The 17737-nt window shown below is 45.8% G+C and overlaps 1 protein-coding gene across 12 annotated transcripts in view; it reads right to left on the bottom strand.

Moving 5' to 3' along the window:
• Positions 1 to 17737, bottom strand: part of IKZF1 (IKAROS family zinc finger 1) — a 96250-nt gene that overhangs the window by 16734 nt on the left and 61779 nt on the right. For 6 of the 12 annotated variants that reach the window (XM_036992940.2, XM_073239125.1, XM_017680445.3 and 3 more), the window contains 4 exons: positions 15824 to 16084; positions 10122 to 10289; positions 5696 to 5821; positions 1722 to 1856 (listed from right to left, as the gene is read on the bottom strand). In XM_036992940.2, coding sequence (XP_036848835.1) covers positions 1722 to 1856; positions 5696 to 5821; positions 10122 to 10289; positions 15824 to 16084 — 690 coding nt within the window. The remainder of the gene's footprint in view (positions 1 to 1721; positions 1857 to 5695; positions 5822 to 10121; positions 10290 to 15823; positions 16085 to 17737) is intronic. The other 6 variants (XM_073239130.1, XM_073239131.1, XM_073239124.1 and 3 more) reach the window with 3 other exon arrangements.

The raw sequence follows: 17737 nt of genomic DNA, 5'->3' as shown, positions 1-17737 counted from the left end.
CATTCTCACCCGGCCAGTGCCACTTAACTCCCCACGCCACCTGCCAGCTGCTGCTTGGGACCCCGTTCCTCCCCTGCTCCCGTTGCGGAAGGTCTCCCTCTAGCTCACGGTCCACCGACTCCCACTTCTGTGGATGACTCCCCACATAGTATCTCCAGCCAGTGGTTTGCAAACTTTTATTTTTAAACTGAATCCTTCCTTCCCCCATACCTCCCAGCTGCCAGCCTATGACGAACCTCCATTTAAAACTTGATCAAATGGAACCTGTTTAAAGGGCAGGAGGGAAGCCGGAGCCCGCAGGCACCCTCTGCAACCCGGGCTCACGGTTGACCCTGATGTAGATAAACTATCGTCTCTCCTGAAGTACCTTTCTCAAGCTCCCTTGTGATATCTACACCAGGAGGTCCCTGAAATTCAAACCCAGAACTCTTGTCTTTTCCCCGAACCTGACTTGATCAGCACTGCGATAGGGTCACCGTGCCTCACAGTTTCCACCACCTGGTCCCTGTGCTGACCTTGACCTCCTCCCTTCCCTGTGTCCCTCTCCTCTGTTCCCTCCTCTCTCCATGCCACCCCCACCCCACTGCTGCCATTTCCAATCCTTTTTTGGCACTTGCGGTCTCTGTTTTCTAAGATGTTACTCCAAAAATATGCCAATGCTTTCTCCTTCCTACTGATTGAGGATAGAGTTCTCACTCTGGCTTTCAGAGGCTATTCGTCCTGTGGCCATAGCTTACTGGGACTTTATTTTTATTGTTTCCCTGAGGGTGTATGAGTTAGCCCAGAGCATGCCCTGCTCCTCAATCCTGTCCCGCACGTCCCTGTGCCTCCCCCCACAACCAAAATCACCATTTCTCTTTATTTTGATCTGCCTGCCTAGCATCCTCTCCCATTCTTCACTGTCAATAATGTGCTGGAATCCTATTCTTCCATCAAGGTCATGGTCAGTTTGATGAAGCTTTTACTGATCCTGTTTCCTGGACAAGACCCTCCCCCATCACGGATCTCCTACCTGGACATGACCCTCTCCCCAGGGTCCTGTGCCCTGGACATGACTTTCCCCCCAGGGTCCTCTTTCCATATCATCCCTGTGATAATAAGTGACCTTCACACTGAGACTTTAAGTGTTTTCACATCCTTGGTATTAGCTTATGTTCACAAAACCCTGTGAATCATGTAAAGAATGGAACCAAGGCTTAGAAAGGCCAGGCCATTTTGCCAGAAGGCTGTGTATTGTCACCCCCAGGTTGGGCCTGGCATCTCGTGCACTTCTGTTCTTACACCTGCCCAGATGTCATTCTACCTGCACTTCGGGTGTCTGCCTGGATGATGTGATTGGTGCATTTGATCATCTAAGTGGGACAATAAGCTCCCTACTGCACTGGGACACTGTGGTGGGGGCTGTGGGGCGAGCCCCTGGCCTGGCCTGGGAAGACTGACCTGGCCCCTCCCAGAAGGACAGGAAGTGTCCACAGGCAGCTCTCACCAAGTGTCCTTGACGTTGCCAGACCATGTCTAGGAAAAACTACCAGGAGAATATTTGCTATTTTTAAGAGGCCTACTGGAAAGAATTCTAAGAAATATAAGAAATATGAAGCTTCCCAATTTTGGCTTTTTAAAAGCAATGAGATATTTTTTCTTCTACCCTTGACTAATTACCATCTGAGTCTAAAACACCCGCGTAGTTGTTTTTTAAGAGACAGCAAACGTTTAACTCTTACCAACAAATTTCTGAGGCATAGAGCTCTTACGTTTGGCGACGTTACTTGCTAGTCTGTCCAGCACGAGGGATCTCTCTGATCCTATCTTGCACAAGTCTTCTGCCATTTCACTGTGATTAGTTTCTTCTTTAATGACTAAAGTCAAAGACAGTTAAGAGAGGCCAGTTTAGAAAGGCTTACAGTGAAAGGATTCAGTCACATCGTGTTAAATCTGACATTTGCTAAGTGCCTACAAAAGCCAGGCCCTTTGTAGAGATTATTTCTAATCTTCCCAGCAACTCTGTCAAGCAGCGGCTGGCCAAGGCCACCTCCTAATGAAAGCTGTGAGCTGCACATTATCTCCCAAGCCCAAAGGAATGAACACCACCACTGTCACTAGAAACTGGACAGTGATTAAGTAATTGTGTCCCTTTGACAAGTTCTCTTAACTTTTCAAATACTCTCAGATGCACTAATTCAGTCAGTCCTGACATCTGCCTTCTGAGAATCAAAGAACTGTCAGAAACAGAAACGATCTAAGGGTCTGACTCCACCGACTGGCACAGCGAACTGAGATGCAGCAGGAACATGGCCCCTCATGATGTCACTGCACACCCTGGAAACCTGGGGAAAGAGCCCAGAGCTCAGAGCCCTGAACACAAAGAAAACTCCAGAGAATCGCATAACACCTGCAAATTGTAGAAAATTTAGGAATTGTGGAGGTACATGTTGATGTTGAGAGATTTTCTAGCTGATCTGCATCTTTCCATAGTGCCTTTCCACAGTTGAAGATACAACTTTGTATGCTGTGTAGTTTATCTATAGTCTAGTTTTATGGTTGGAGTTTTGAAATACAACTCCTTTCCCTGCACTTTATCCTAATACATAAGGAGCTGGAAATGCAAACCAATTATCTTCCAAATGGCGAATCAGTTCTTCCAGCACCGTTTCTGAGTAGCCCATTTAAATCCCACTGTCATATACTTCCTTCTTTCTAGGGTGTGACCTGCTGATTTATCACAGGGTCTTTGGGGAGGCGGGGGTCTGTCCATTCTATTCTTGATCTGTCTATCCTTCAAAGTGTTCCATATTACATCCACATTTTAATATCGCACTAGACATTTCTCTTTTAAAATAGAGCGATTCTTTCATTGATTTTTCCAGATATACTTTATGATAATCCACTAAGATTTACAAACCATTTTTATGTTGCAATCATGCTTTGTTTCAGAAGGGGTACCCTTGTGGCGTCCAGCCCTCTCCCTCACGCCAGCCATACCTCTTTCCTACCCCAGCATGGCTTGGTAGCTTTCTCTGTTATGTTCTGCACATTGCCTGCTAAGCTTTTTCTAAGTATTTTATGTCTTCACTGTGACTATGAATGCCACTTGGAAAACATGTATTTCAGATTGGTTATTATCCTAGGTATATATAATTTTTTAACTTTGGAAATGTGTGTTTTGATTAAAGGGGCAAACAAAGTTGCTCATATGCTGGTTTACATGAAGGATACACACGATTCATAAAATCTGATTCCACTGGTCGTACATTTGACCTATTGAGCTAACATGCTTCTTTACACATCCATTCTTCTCTGAAAAGAAGCAGGGCTCTGTGGCTGCCCAGTGGGATTCCCTCCCTGCCAAGCTACAGGGCCTCCTGGGAGCCAAGGCCCTCAGACCTACAGTGAGGGACAGATGAGCCAGTGCCACCAACCACTGGCCACCATGCCTTTTGCTGAATTTCCCTTAAACAGCTTGAACACAATTTGTGCACCTAGTTGATTATCTCCTAAAGGCTCAAGAGAACTTCCTTCTTCAGTAAAGACATTAGGAGATTATAACAGATGACCAAAAAACTTTTTACTAAATGAAATTATGTTCAGAAAAAGTAATCTTTTCTACATCCTAGCTAGATGAGACTTTGTTTTACCTAATTTGGAAGAGTGGCTCCAACCTAAGCAGACGGGAGAGAAGAAGCTGCTTGAGGTCTGTCCATCTGAGGGCTGATGGGGGTAGCCTTGGGGGCTGTGGGAGGTCAGGAGATGGGACATGCACGCAGGACAGCAAAGCTAAGTGACCGGACCCTGTAACCTGCTGCCCCTGCCTGTCAAATCCCAGACAGAGTCTTAGAAGATTTTCCAGGTATTCCAGTAATTCGATCACCAAAGGGAATAAATTAACATTTCAGGATTGAATTGATTCTGACTGTAGGGTAATATTTGATATGTAAATATAATTTATCTATCTCTCTATCTCTCTCTATATATCTGACATAAAAGCTCACTGACACAGACAGCCAGGCCTCAGTGAACCACAGCCGCCTCCCCTGGGAAGCTCTCAGCCTGCCCTGACTCTGCAGCTTGTTTCTTTAGCAACAACGGTGGAGGAAGCCAATGTGTGCTGCCTGTGAGTCTTGTTCGCTTTGTCTTCTCAAGCCCATATGTACAGTTTTAAGGGGAAATTCAGCTTATCCCATTCTATAGGGTTTAATGGTGTGGATTACAAGTCCTTAGTAAATATCTGTTGAGGAGATAAATGGTGCATTTAAACACTCATCAGGAGCACTTACTTTCAAGATCCATTAATTTACTTTTTATAGAAAAATACACTATCTGAGGATTTATAGTTTGTTTTAAAGGAGCATAATCACCAGCTAGCTTCCTACCTCGGGGTCTGGCCCCAAACTGGTGGCTGTTAAGTTATTCTTATTTTAATATTTACTTAGTCTTTAAAGAAAGCTAAATGACAATTTAATGCAATCTCCCATTTCATAGGTGAGAAGCTTCAGGCACAGGCAAATCAACCATCAGCCCCGAGACCCACAGCTGATGGGTGGGGAAGAAAGTGCGAGAAACGCAGAGCTCTCGCCTACCACGTGTTGCCTCTTGATGCTGAGGCTGCTTGACTTTTAGGACTTCATTCTGACTGCTCTCTCCCCCTGCTTTATGTGCTGCTAATCTGCGTGTCCTTGAATGTCACCGAATGCTACCTAAAAAATGGCTAAGATAGTAAGTTTTATGTTTCAGGTTACACATCTTTTGCCACAATAAAAAAATCCAGTAAGTAATCATATGAAAACTTTTAAAAAATCTGAGTGTTCCCTGGTAGATTTCCCTTATGAGTAATTCTTTAAAGTCAGAAAGCTGAGTGAGGCTTACTAAGCTCTCAACTACTAATTTAACTTCTACCCCTGGGTCCCATGGTGATATCCAGTGGTAATGCCAAATGAACAATGTTTTAAAGGAGGTTAGCATTAGTTGATTTATTTGTGAAGTTCTTATATCTTAAAAAGTTAGAAAAGTGCCTTTTATAATATGTCCGTCCCTCTGAGTGAATTCAGCCTCCTTTGGCACTATCTCTTCACATCTTTCACTTTACATTACCTAAGATTAGAGTCAAGTGCTATCTCATGATGCAATACACAGCAAGGCCTCCAAGCTCACAAGAAAAAAGCAACCTTTCCTTGAATCCTATGACAGCTCCAATACTCTGACTGTCAGGTTTTTCCAACGAGCTCACTCTGTTGATCCAGGCAGGTGCCAAAACCAATGAATGAAAACACAACATGAAAGCTCTTATTTGATAAACTTCATGAAAAAAAATAGGTTCTTAAAATAGGATTTCATATCTCACTCTGATTGCTATGCATAAGGAAGCAACTGATACTCCAGGTTAAAAAAAATTTACAAAACCTTAAGAAGAGAACAAAACAAAGTCCCCCATCACACTTTCAAAAGTCATTACCATCTTAGAAGCTTCTGTAGATTTCAAGAGGGAGGGTTTTAGGGTTGGGCTGACTGGACGAGGACTCGGGGAGCACAGTGTGCTCCGGCTGAGCTGTGTGATGTGAGCGGCCAGAAAGGCCCCCTCGCAGCTGCGGTGGCCAAGGGGCCTGCGCTCTGCTCCCAGGGCTGCGCCCCCAGGCCCTTCCTCACCGCGCGCTGGGGGAGAGCCGGAGTCAGGCTGGCTGGCCTCTGTGCTTGCAGCGCTTACCTGGGTACAGCGTGCCTGGAAGGCCCATGCTCTGCAAGTAGTTGTGGCAGCGCTCTTTATGTTCCTCTAAAGAGCTTCGCTGTTTATAGCTTCGGCCACAATATCCACATTTGTGAGGTTTACCAACTGCAGAAAACACAATTGAGTTCAAGACCCCAATTAAATATCGGCCTTGTGTGTAATGGGAATGCATTCAATACAGTTATTACTAAAAAGTTTTAAAAAAAGCCCAAAACCAAAAAAAAAAAAACCCCACAAAAAATGCTACTCTTGAGAGCTAAAGCATTATGGACTTGGTCAAAATTATTGAATTAAAAAATTCAATTCCAGGGGTTTCCTTGATTGTTCCAAGAACTCCTGTGAGTCTTGTTTCACTTAATCTGTCCACTCTACTGACTACCAAATTCTCCCCTAAATCACTGAAGTCTGTCCTGTCCCTGGAGGAAATGCATCACTGCAGTGCCATATGTGGGCAGAGTCATGAGGAAGGACCTATGTGGGCTGGGAGATGCATGGATGCCCCCAGAAGTCACCCTTGTTCATGTCTATGCCTGGGCCAGGTATAGACCCTGGTGCTACATTTAATGCAACCAAAGTGAATTCAATTCCAGGGTATCAAACTGGATGATCTGAGTCTCTGAGAAACCATAATGCATAAGTATACTCTAATGAAATGAGCATTTTATTTCCAAAAATATTCCCTTGTTTTTAGAAAAGTTCTGTTTCCTCCTAAAGAGCTTTAGGATGGTGTGACTTCCCGAACAGCCCTGCCCAACAGAGCTCACTGTGAAGATGGAAATGTCTCCTCTCTGTGCTATCCTGTACGGTGGCCATTGTGCTGGTGGCCATCAGCCTTAGGTGGCTACTGAGCAAAGTATTGCTATAGTGTCATTGAGGACATGGTTTCAATTTTGTCTAATTTTAATTGATGAAAATTCAAATTTAAATAACACATATGGCTACTAAGTACTGAGCAGTACAGTTCTGCATAATGAGTTTAGTTCTTTTTGAATTTACTGAGCGGTATTTTAGGAAAAGAAGACTAGCAGGACTTCGTATCCTGCCCAAGTTTAAAGGCATAAATAGCATTTTAAGAGATGAAATAGATAAAGCACCTTTAATTAATTACATAAGGAATGCAAATGTCCACCCTAAGACTAGCATCTTCTTCTGCTTCCTGTCATACTGTTAGATTTCACATATTTGAAAGTATATAAAAATACCATCCAAATAGGAATGCTTGGTAAAATGTTTAATCAAAGTTTGCATTGGTTAAATCTCTTCCTTAGGTGACAGAAGCTATGGTTTAAGAAGACTAAAATGACAACCAAAATTTGACTTTTGAAACATTTAATAGATGAAGAAAGGGCTCTTCCTTTGCCTAAAGAAAGTGCTGTGTTCCTAACATCAGGGAAATAACATTGAAACACAGTGTTGCCTTAAAGTGCACATTTTATTGAGTCCTGACTTTAGGAATTAATAGAACATTGGTGACCACCCAGGTCCAGAGAATGGACCCCCAGGACATTGGTCCTCCCTGGAAAAGCTGTAGCTTTAGCAAATTCCTATATATATAGCATGGTGTCTGAATATCTATCTTTCCTAATTACATGATTGATTTTAAGTCTGGAACTTAAGAAGTAAGTTCACGGTAAGAACTGATTAAAGTATATCTTGAAACAGCCCCCAATATTCTGCATGAAGAAAGTCTCTGCAGGTGCTTGCCACTTCCAAAGACTGAGGAGGGAAGGAAGGGTCCCTCCCCTCCCGTGCCAGGCCACCCTGGACTTCTTGTTCCCAGTATTGAACAAACTAGAATTATACCACCACTGATGTGAGGTCTTTGGGACCTCAGGCCACCACAAGCTGCTAGGGAAAGTTATGAGGTCAATCGTGTTTTTTTGGTGGAATGGGAGAGTGGCCACTTCATGATCAAATAGAATGTGGCCACTCGTGAGTCTGCAGACTAAGGCTGAAGTCTACATTTCATTCTAGTGAAAATCATCTTACTGAACCCAGAGCAGTTCTTTTCCAAGACCTATGTGTCAGACGCACTTGCAGACAACAGAATCCCCAGCAGCCCTCGATCAGTGATGTTCTTCTCAGTGTAGTGTTATCTACTTGCTCTTCATGGGTCCATAACAGAAGTAAACTGTCCAAAGTCTACCACTGTTATACATATTACTCAGGTAATTAGCTGTACTTAGAGCAGGGCACCATCATGCCTTAAATGAAATAAGCAGGCATGGGGCAGAACGACGTGCCCCATGTTGAATTTAAATTTCATCTAATGAAATACTGCATTAGTATTTGTTCCTAAGTTCACACTACAAAAGAAAAGAGTGGCATTGCGTTGAGTTCTAAGGACTGATGCAGGACAGACGTCTGTTGCAAATCAGAAGAATCCAGGGAGGACGATGAGACGGTCGGTGGCACACTAAGGAGGAGTCTCTGTGTCTTCCTCCAACGTGGGCAGTTGTGCTTCCCACCAGCGCAGTGTTCCTGTCAGTTGTCTGCTTCACTCCTGATAGGCACCATATGTGACTATGTCTAGTCCACCTGTTAGGTGCTCTAAACAGGTCATGTGCCTGTCGCATCTGAACATATACGGACCCCTTCTGACCCACACTCACCTCTGGGTGGGACACGTAGATACTCATTATTCACACATTTAAATGTTTAAACATGCTCACTGTCATGCTGTCCCATTCCACTCTGGAGAAGCCACGTGTTCTTTCTGTTCCCTGCAGCAAAGCTTTCCCCAGCAGTCAGCACATGGCCCCACTGTCACCCCTGCTGACCCGTCCACTCTATGGGAGGAACAAATCCTCAGTTTTGTACAACTCCTTTCTTGGAAGATTTCAAGAAGCTTACCCAAATCACAGTTCTCTAAGGAAGAGCCTTTTGGGAGCCTACTCCACACTGACTACCAGGAAGGAGAACAGAATGAAGAACTAGAAAGAATGGACCCCCAGGACCCTGCCACTTCTTTCCCCAAACCTGCTCCCTGGATGAATTCACACAGGTGCCACTGGCAGGAGGAAGCTCAGTTTCTCCACTACGCCTGCCCAGCTGTGCACCACACCCCTTCCAGGGTTGTTTATGGAATCACACATCCACTTGGACCTTCTCTAAAGGGGCCCCTCACCTTTGGGCATGGCCTCAAGACTCCCTGCTGGAAATCTTCCTAATGCCTCCTGCCCCAAGACAACTGTTCCAACCTGGCGTTCCCACAATCCCCTTGGACATGTGTGGCATGGTACCTGTAACAACTCTGGTGCTTTGCTACTTCACACCTGCCTCCTCCACAAGATAAGATGGTCCCTTGCCCTCACTGAGTGCAAGACAAAGAAATGGACACAAGGAAGTGGCCTTTACATCAACTGCACTTGTCACAGTGGGAAGGAGATGGAGACATGCCTAACCCCAAGGCCCCAGCATGCCCTGCTCTGGGGGAGGCACCACCTTCAAGGTGCTGCCTGGTGAGGAGAAGGAGCTGATCTGAAGCCTCTTTCTCTCCCAAGCGCCCTGCATGAGAAGTCACTGACCACTGGCAGGTTTGGATGAGGAGGTCTGTGAGAGCAGGGGCCGGGGCCCCTTTGTCTCTCTCCCAGAGCTCCTGCAAGTGCTGCAACTCTCCCGGCTGGAGAGCATGTGGGTGCAGCACACAGGCCCCACAACCTTATTCCTGTGACCTGTAAGGTGATGGGGCCAGGAAGTGCCCAGGAAGAGGTCTCTGGAGGCAGAAGATCTGACCTGATCACAGTGGGCTTTCACTGCACATGGGGGGCTTACAGGATCACGCTCCTTATCATCTAGCTGGGGCCTGGATTATCTGGGATGTGTTTACTACAGTCTGCTAATAGCCCCAAACTGGCTGCTCTAGCAGAGAGCTGGCCTGGCTTCTGGAACGACAGTTACCCTCAGGTCCAGTGGGGGAGCATGCCCCCGGGGCAGCAGCAGGGCTCCGGGTCCAGACAGGTGAGGGCAGGCTCTGAATTACTTCACCTGCCACCTTGGCAAAGAAGACTATCCCATGGTCCCTGCTCTGGGTCAAACAGCAGTAAGTGTGGCTTCACAATTCACATAAAGAAATGTATAGGAAACCTTTGGGGCATTAGCACTATGCCCAGTAGAAGAACAGCTGGCAAAATCCTTTAACAAAAACTTACCTGACCAAATGGAATGAGAGGGTCTGTTTGGAGCAATTTGTCTCAGGTGAGACTTCCATGTGTGTGTGGATGCCAAACCATTCTCTCTGCTTCACCAGGAAATCAGAGAATACAGGGGCACAGGTCACCAATGCCAAAGTCAGCGGTGGCCAGGACCAGGCCAGCCGACAAGGGAGGCTCCGGCACACACATGACGTGGGGGCGCCCAGGCAGACTCCCAGTCCCTCCGCCCTGGCCTGTGCTGGGGGACCTACCGGAGTGCGTCCTCAGGTGGCCCGTGAGGGCGTCCCTCCGGCGGCACGCGTAGTTGCAGAGATGGCACTTGAAGGGCTTCTCCCCAGAGTGCAGCTTGATGTGGCGCAGCAGGTTGCCTTTCTGCGTGAAGGAGGCGCCACACTGATTGCACTGGAAAGGCCGCTCTCCTGGGAGGAGGAGAGGGAGAGTCGTGAGAACAAAACTCCGCTTGGGGACGAGAGGAGGACGCGGCCAGAAAGTTGTTTCCCACGGGGCCTGGTGACTTCCACCGGCTGCAGGTTTGATAGAACATGAGGCTTTCAGACTAAACCTGCCAGCTCCTTAACGCTTCACTGGTTGGGTCAATTTGATCTGAAAATCTAATTTTTTTTCCCTAAATCAGAATGGCACATCACAATGCAAATTCAAACTCATTTAAATAAAGTGACTGCAACATTTTGTGATGAAGAGCCACTCTTCCTGATCAGCAGTTTTGGAATAAACCAATATCCAATTTTGCGTGTTGTGGCATTTGGGGGGGTTTTAATGTGGCTTTTTTCAAAGGGTCTTTAAAATATGCCACTGAAGCAGCAAAATAAAAAGGAAACTCATTAAAAATGCATTTCAGGATCACAAGTTCATTTCAGCGTTACATTCTTATATTTAAATGAAAGGCACTTCATTATAACAGTTATAATAACTTCTTTTCATTTACATTTTCCCTGTATTTTCCCTTTCAATTTCTTCTCCATTACCTGTCTGTCCCTATGCAGGCAAATCAGGAAAGAGACAGACAGAGAGTGTGTGAGGCTGAGAGAGAGAGAAAGAAGGAGAAAGATTGAATCAAATGAGAAGTTAAGAAACTGTGAAGGATGCTCACACCATCCAAGGAGAAGTCCCAAGTACCCCTGGGGCAGGACCAAGGCCAGGGCTGCAGGGAGCTTCCTGGCTGCTTGCTTTCCTCACATATCCTAAGACCTTTAAGCTATTATTGGTCTAGAGCCACAGAAGACAAGTTAAATTTTCAGGACAAATATTCTAGGAGAGGCAATTTAGTGATGTCAGGAATGCCTCCCTGCCGGAATAGCTGGTGTCCTGGGGCCAAGGCTGCCTGAGGACACACCGGAATCTCTGCTGTATGCGGCTGCCCAGCCCCTATGTTCCGGATCAAAGGGACAAGCAGGTGTCTGTGACAGAAATGCATCACTGAGTAGCCAGAGGTCTTAGAGCCTAAACCTGCGGACATTTCACTTAATTCTCACTTAGAAGAGTGATACATTGATCACGTTTAAGTAAATATGAAAGCTCTTTCAAAAACAAATCCTTTTCTTTAGAAAAAGAGCTCTATGTGACCACAGTGTCTGCAGTTAAGATATCAAGGAAATATACTTCCCAGTAACAATTTTTTCTTAGAAAGAAGAATGTGTTAAAATGATATTTAACAATTTTCCCAAATGATTTACGTGATTTTGGTGAACAAGACAGCACTTAACAAAAGCAATTAGGTAGGAGTATATCTAAGTACTATTAAATCTCTATCTAGATTAACTCTGAATATTTATATTGGCACCTGGATTTCATAACATCATCATTTTTAAATGGGCAGGTATGCCACTGTAAAAACTGAAGTTAGTTTGCAATGATAAATTCAGATACAGACCAATTGGAGGCATTCTGATATTAGCCAGGACATATTCAGTATTTCCCCAAATCTATGTCTGGATAGGATTTGGCTGAGCAGAGAAAAGACTTAAAGTCAAGCAGGTGGGAGGTGATGGTAAAGCTAACTAAGCCCAACTAAATCTCTGAGTTACACACCCATACTGGGTGAGGAGATTAAATAGCTGGCAGCCAGGTAGCCCTGAGGAACAGGCAATAGAGAGATCATTTATCTATTAGCAACACTTCTGGGCCTTCATTGCCCACATGTGTGTGATAGTTCATGTTTAACTCCAAGGAGACAGAAGGAAAAAGAAGTGAAGTGGTCACTGCAGGCCCAGAGCCTGGATGGGGTGGAACAGAATATGACAGATGACCCTCAGCTGGGCATTCTGAAAAGGCAGTCAGTCAGGACAGCTTGGGCTATGGAAATGCCTATGATAAGGACACTCTTGACACAGATGTGTTGTGGTGTGACTCAGGCTAGGAGGCTCAGCCTACACTGTGTGAAGTACCCCTTCCATGCTGATGAGGTGCTAGAACTCTGTGCTTCTCCTGAGGTATGAAGGGCTGGAGGGGAACCCAGGTAGGACCCAGCAGTTGAGCCAGTGCCTTTTTTTGCAGGAGCAGTGAGTCAGTGGAGACAGAAAGGACAGATCATTAAAGTCACGTTCCCCTTCCACAGAAGAGGGCAGGAAGGAAAGACTGAAATCTGCCTTCTAATTTGATTCAACGATTCTTGTGTACTGTGCTCGACTTGGCGTTTTAATCCTGCTGGCAAGCTTTCCTGGGCAAACTTGTCTCTGAGGGCCTATGCATGCATGAATCTGTAACACAGGGCACGGGGACTCTTGAAGAGATCAAGTGACAGCACAGAGTGTTCAACCCGAGGTAGGGTCCCTTCGGAGGTGTGAGCAGGAAAGGGAGCCTGGCCTGCCGCTGGAGGAAGATGCAGCCCATGCCGTCTGTTGGCCGATGTCAATAGCTTACTCATGTAGCTAAGTAAGATCATGTTTCTCCAAGGTTATATTTCTTTTCAGTTAATTGGGGCTGATGACCTTAATATCATCAATTCAAAGCTCTAAACCTAGTGACTATAGATCTGCCAGTCCAGGGACTCTAAAAATGTTGGAGTCCCCTTTTAAATAGCTTGATTGGGTGGAAAAGAAAGGCCTCATGGATGCCTACATCATACGGTTTCTGAAGATACATCAGAAGAAGGTGGATTAAAAAAATACACCTGCACTGCAAGAAGCGGCACTGGCCAACTGCAATTAGATTTGGGAGCAGCCTTCCAGTCCGGTCCCATGCCGTGTTTAGGAAGCTTGGCAGCTGTGCCTCTGCCTCACGGCTGGGAACAGAGCCGGGCCAGGACCACAGAGAACAGCCCTAATTCAGACACGTTTCTCCATCTTTACTGCTTCCACCCGTGCCATTTAGAATCCCACTGCTACAGAGCGGTGGGGCTTCCCCTACACTGCATGCTTTCATGCCACGCTCCCCTCGGAGTCCCACAGTGACACTGCGGTGTTGGTGGGGAAGACGTCGCTATTGTGCTTGAGTTTAAAAAATGAATGTGAGCAGCAGAACTAGGGAGGGAAGTGGTGGTGCCTTTGAATATTTAAACAATGGTACCCATGCCACCTCGCCCAGGTGGTGACATGGGTGAGGCAAGCTTCTCCCAGGGGAGAACTCAGTTTATCAGGGAAGGAACCCAGTGCGCTGGGCCCACTCGGGGATGGCAGGTGCAAGCTTGGCTCCTTGGGGAAATGCATTAGGGTGTACTCAGGCTCCCAAATAAGGAGCCCTCCAAAATGGCATGGCCCACTGCCTACAGATGCTCTGGGCCCGCCTGCAGCACCCCCAGCTTCCTCTGGCATCTGAATCAGAGTCTGCATTTTCACAGGATCGCTGAGTGACTTGGGTGGCCTTTAAGTTTTAGAAGCATGGCTCTAGAAGTGCTTCAGAATTCTGCTCTAGAATGCAGGGTGGGCTGTGGTTAGTGTAGCACATTCTGACAGGTTCCACTCAGACCCCAGGGAGATGGAAACATTATTAGTATGTCTAGTTATTCTAGCCTGGATTGGCCAATGCATTTCTGCCTCTACTTGTGATCTCACATAGTTATGCAAGTGGACATGCAACATGAAGACAGTCCATAATCCATTATTTCAGGTATTCGTTTTCTTAAAAAATAAAAGTCAAGGCAGGAACCACACAAGCGATTGTACGTATATCCCTGTTTCTGGAATTTACTCGTGTAAGCGAAGGACTCAGCGGGTTGGTGGGTACTTGGCACTTAGCTGTGATTTGTGGGGAGAGTTGGGCTGCAAACAGCTGGTGCTACTCTGCATATTATGCTTGGCAGGCTCACTCATTAAATGCAATTACTCTTTTTATCAGGGTGGACAGTCATTACATTTTGGTAATTCAGTATGCCTGAATTTGATTCATTTATCAAATATTTATTTAAGAGAATTTTCACTGTATAGTCAGGCTTAACATGAATTAGCAGAAAAGTAATTCATTTGTGTGGTGTATTCCTCCATCAGGAATGCATTAACATGGGCCCTGGCATGTTCTGTTATGTGTCTGTCACAAGGTAACCTGCCTCTCCTTTAATTTCCACTTCATTATAAAGGGGAGAGCCTCGCTGCTCTCACGCAAGCCTTACATGGGGCTGGATGTGACAGGTCTATTTCACTGGAGAATTTGAGGATGAAGGGGCACATTAGGAAAAGCAAAGTTTGCTTAATTATAGAAGTTAAATTTTTATTGTAAATGAATGTTTATTGAAATTAACATATTTTATGGTTTTCCAGATGTATTACAAATGGAAGACATCACTTGGGAAACTGCCTTGATTCAAACATAAAAATTACTACTCCACCAAGATTGGTGCTCCTGGCAACCCAGCTTTTTTGCTCAATGCATTTTCTGAATTCTTGCTTGATTTTTGATAATCATCTTTTTTGCCCCATGGAAGACTCGCACGAGGCTGTGGTTTTCAAGTCTGCCTACTCTCCTGAGATAACATAAAATCTGCTATGCCTCCAAAGTATGCTTTTCATCTGTTGGTTCTCTCCTCCTGTGGAGTGGAGGGCAGATCCTGGCTTTAGGAGGACCTACCCATGCCACTGCCTGCACCCTGCAGCCCTGACTCAGGAGTTCTATGTTTCGTGTTCAAACGTCCAGCGACCACTGGAGTTGGTGAATCTATTGTGTATCACCCACCTCTAGAGCAGAAGAGTAAAGTTTCTGTTGAATTCAAAAGACACCTCATGCATACAGCTAAGTTAGATGTGGCCCCTTAATACTGCAATGACTCTCTAGTGCCATTAGTGGGTGAGAAAGTCTGTGACTGGTCAGTTGCCATGTCCGAGAACAGGGGGAGGCCAGAACTGAGCCTCTGTGCCCCACCCACTAGGGAGAGCATCTCATGAGCTGGGGCCCGGCCAGATGCTAGACTACCCTCTTTCCTTCATTTCGGACACAGGATGCTATACTTCCAAAGCCTCCAACAGACAGGGGTTTGGGGATAAAGTCCACGGCAATTTGAGACAAAGTGGCAATCAAATCGTTCAGAGCTTCACCTGCTGGGGGGCAGCGGTCACCTGAAACCTGACCTGCCCTCTTTCTGAAAGACTACATCTTGCTGCCATTCCATCATTCGCTAGCGTTCCTAAAAATCAAGCCCTGCTGATTTGAATTTTACAAAATGCCTGTTTTACTCATAGTTTCTGTGAAAAATGTGAGGAGTAAACTTTGGCATCTCGATCTCTGTCCTGTTTTCTCCTTCTGACATGACCTGCACAGGTAGCTGCCTCACCTTCCTTTCTGCTATTGCTTTAATTGATAGGGTTGAATCGGTGCATGTTTGGAAATCCTTCCCTGCGTTCCAGAGTAAGACCTCCATGCCTCCTCTGACTTGGAGCCACCATGGCATTGCCAGTCCACCTGAAACGGGGTCAGAGCACTGGGCCGAGACAGGGCAGAGTGTTTTCCGCCCATGGCACGCACGGGCCTCTCCACGCTACCACCGGGGGACCACGCCAGGCCTTACCAGTGTGGCTTCTCTTGTGGACCATGAGCACATTGGGGCCGATGCAAATGATCCCACAGACATCACACTTTAGTTTGCCGTTAGGAAGTCGAACGCCTCCAGCTCCTGACAGAGCTTTGTTGCCTTGGCCACTGTGGGAGCCATTCATTTTCTCTCCTGAGGCATCAAGCATTCGTAAATCCTCCGCACATTCTTCCCCATTCATTTCACAGGCACGCCCATTCTCTTCATCACTCTGAGTCTCTACTTTAACATTACTGGCTGAAAGAAACAATACAGGGTGCCACTCAGTGTCATCGCAAAAAAACAAAACAAAACAACACAGCAGCAAAAAGACAGCCAAATAGAAGCAGAGAAGGTTCTTAACTTATCCCCGGGACAGGAACCCTGAGCTGCAGCCATATTCAATGTGCATGCTCAGAGGACATGCAAGAGGAAGCATGCTGGGTTTGGGGACCACTTGTCTGCTCTCCCTGTAGGTCTGAATGGCAATGTTTGAAAATGCATCAAGAAGCGAATTCTAAACTCTCACTTTAGAGTAGGGATCCCTAAGCTGAATAAGGTCACTGGATTCACAGTAACAGCCTTGTGGCATCTCAGGAGTGACTGGAGGCCAAATCCTGAACCCTGTTCACCAAATGAAAGCCTCACACCAGAAGGTGGTCCATGATCCCATCCACTAACTCCCAAGGGTGTGTGACCTTGTTTGACAAAATCCCAAGTAACTGGCTATCAAGCGTGAAAAATGTGTTCCACATACAATGTTGCTTTTCTGTGTGTCACGTGTTAAACTCTGGGACAAAATTCAGCAAAACCCATGCTCAGAATTCTGACCACAGATTCCCGCCCGAGGTTTCCTGAAAGGTTTTCATTTGTGTCTTTGATGCATGACATTCTAACTCCTTTGGATTCATAGTAATAATGAAACGTGTGTCCTAAAGCAGAGCTGGGATTAATCCTTAGATCTCTTCCTGTTGCTAAAGGGGTGGACTGGGATCATCTGCAAACATATGGAGACTTGGTTTCAAAGAGAAAGATCCTTGCACATGTGGGGGAGAGAGCTAGCATTAATGAACACAATAACCACAATTTACTCTGCATTATCCGTCAAGGCACATTTAGGGTAATCATTTATATTATTTACATATTTTTTTTGATAAAGAAAATAAGAGACACTCTTTCGGCAATTCTTCAGAAACGTTGACCAATGATGAGCTGATGACTCCAACATTGAAAAAAGGAGGATAAACTGCAGGTTTGCTGACATCTCCCATTTCTGCCATGGTCTACACAGATTGGTTATAGTAGTGGGTACATTCTGCTGAGTATAATGGTCAGTGAGACAGTCAATCACATCGACAAAAGCTTTGATCTAAGTCTTGAACCAGTGGTTCTCTGAGTTTGGTCCTTGGACCAGCAGCTTCAGCATCCCCCAAGAACTTGTTAGTGAAACAGATTCTCAGGTCTGCCCTGGGCCCACTGCACTGGAAGCTCTGGGTGCATCCAGAACTCTGTTTTCATGAGCCCTCCAGGGGGTTCTGATGGACACTCAAGTTTGAACAACTGTTTTAAATAATCATCTTAGATAGTAACTCTCAAAGTTTAGTTTATTCAGTGAATTCTTCGTGATTTGGAAGGCTAAAGCCCAGGCTCTGAAATCAAAATTCCTGCTTTGGAATCTTGGATCCACTCTTAATAAGCTTCAAAGTCTTAGGCAAGTCATGTAACTTCTCTGTGCCTTGATTCCCTCACATGTAACTGGGAGCTATCAGCACTGGCCTACCTGAGGCATTGTGAGGATTCAGTGGGCATACAGCTGAGAAGCTAGCTTAGGACAGTGACCAGAAGTGCTGCCCCAGTGGAGCCATGCCAGGGCAGGGGCCCCCCACCTCACCCAGGAATATCCTTGGCACA

Source organism: Manis javanica, chromosome 6, assembly GCF_040802235.1.
Source record: "Manis javanica isolate MJ-LG chromosome 6, MJ_LKY, whole genome shotgun sequence".
In the NCBI taxonomy this organism is placed as follows: Eukaryota; Metazoa; Chordata; class Mammalia; order Pholidota; family Manidae; genus Manis; species Manis javanica.
Note: the sequence above shows the minus strand (reverse complement) of the source record. Positions and strands in the feature narration are given on the sequence as shown.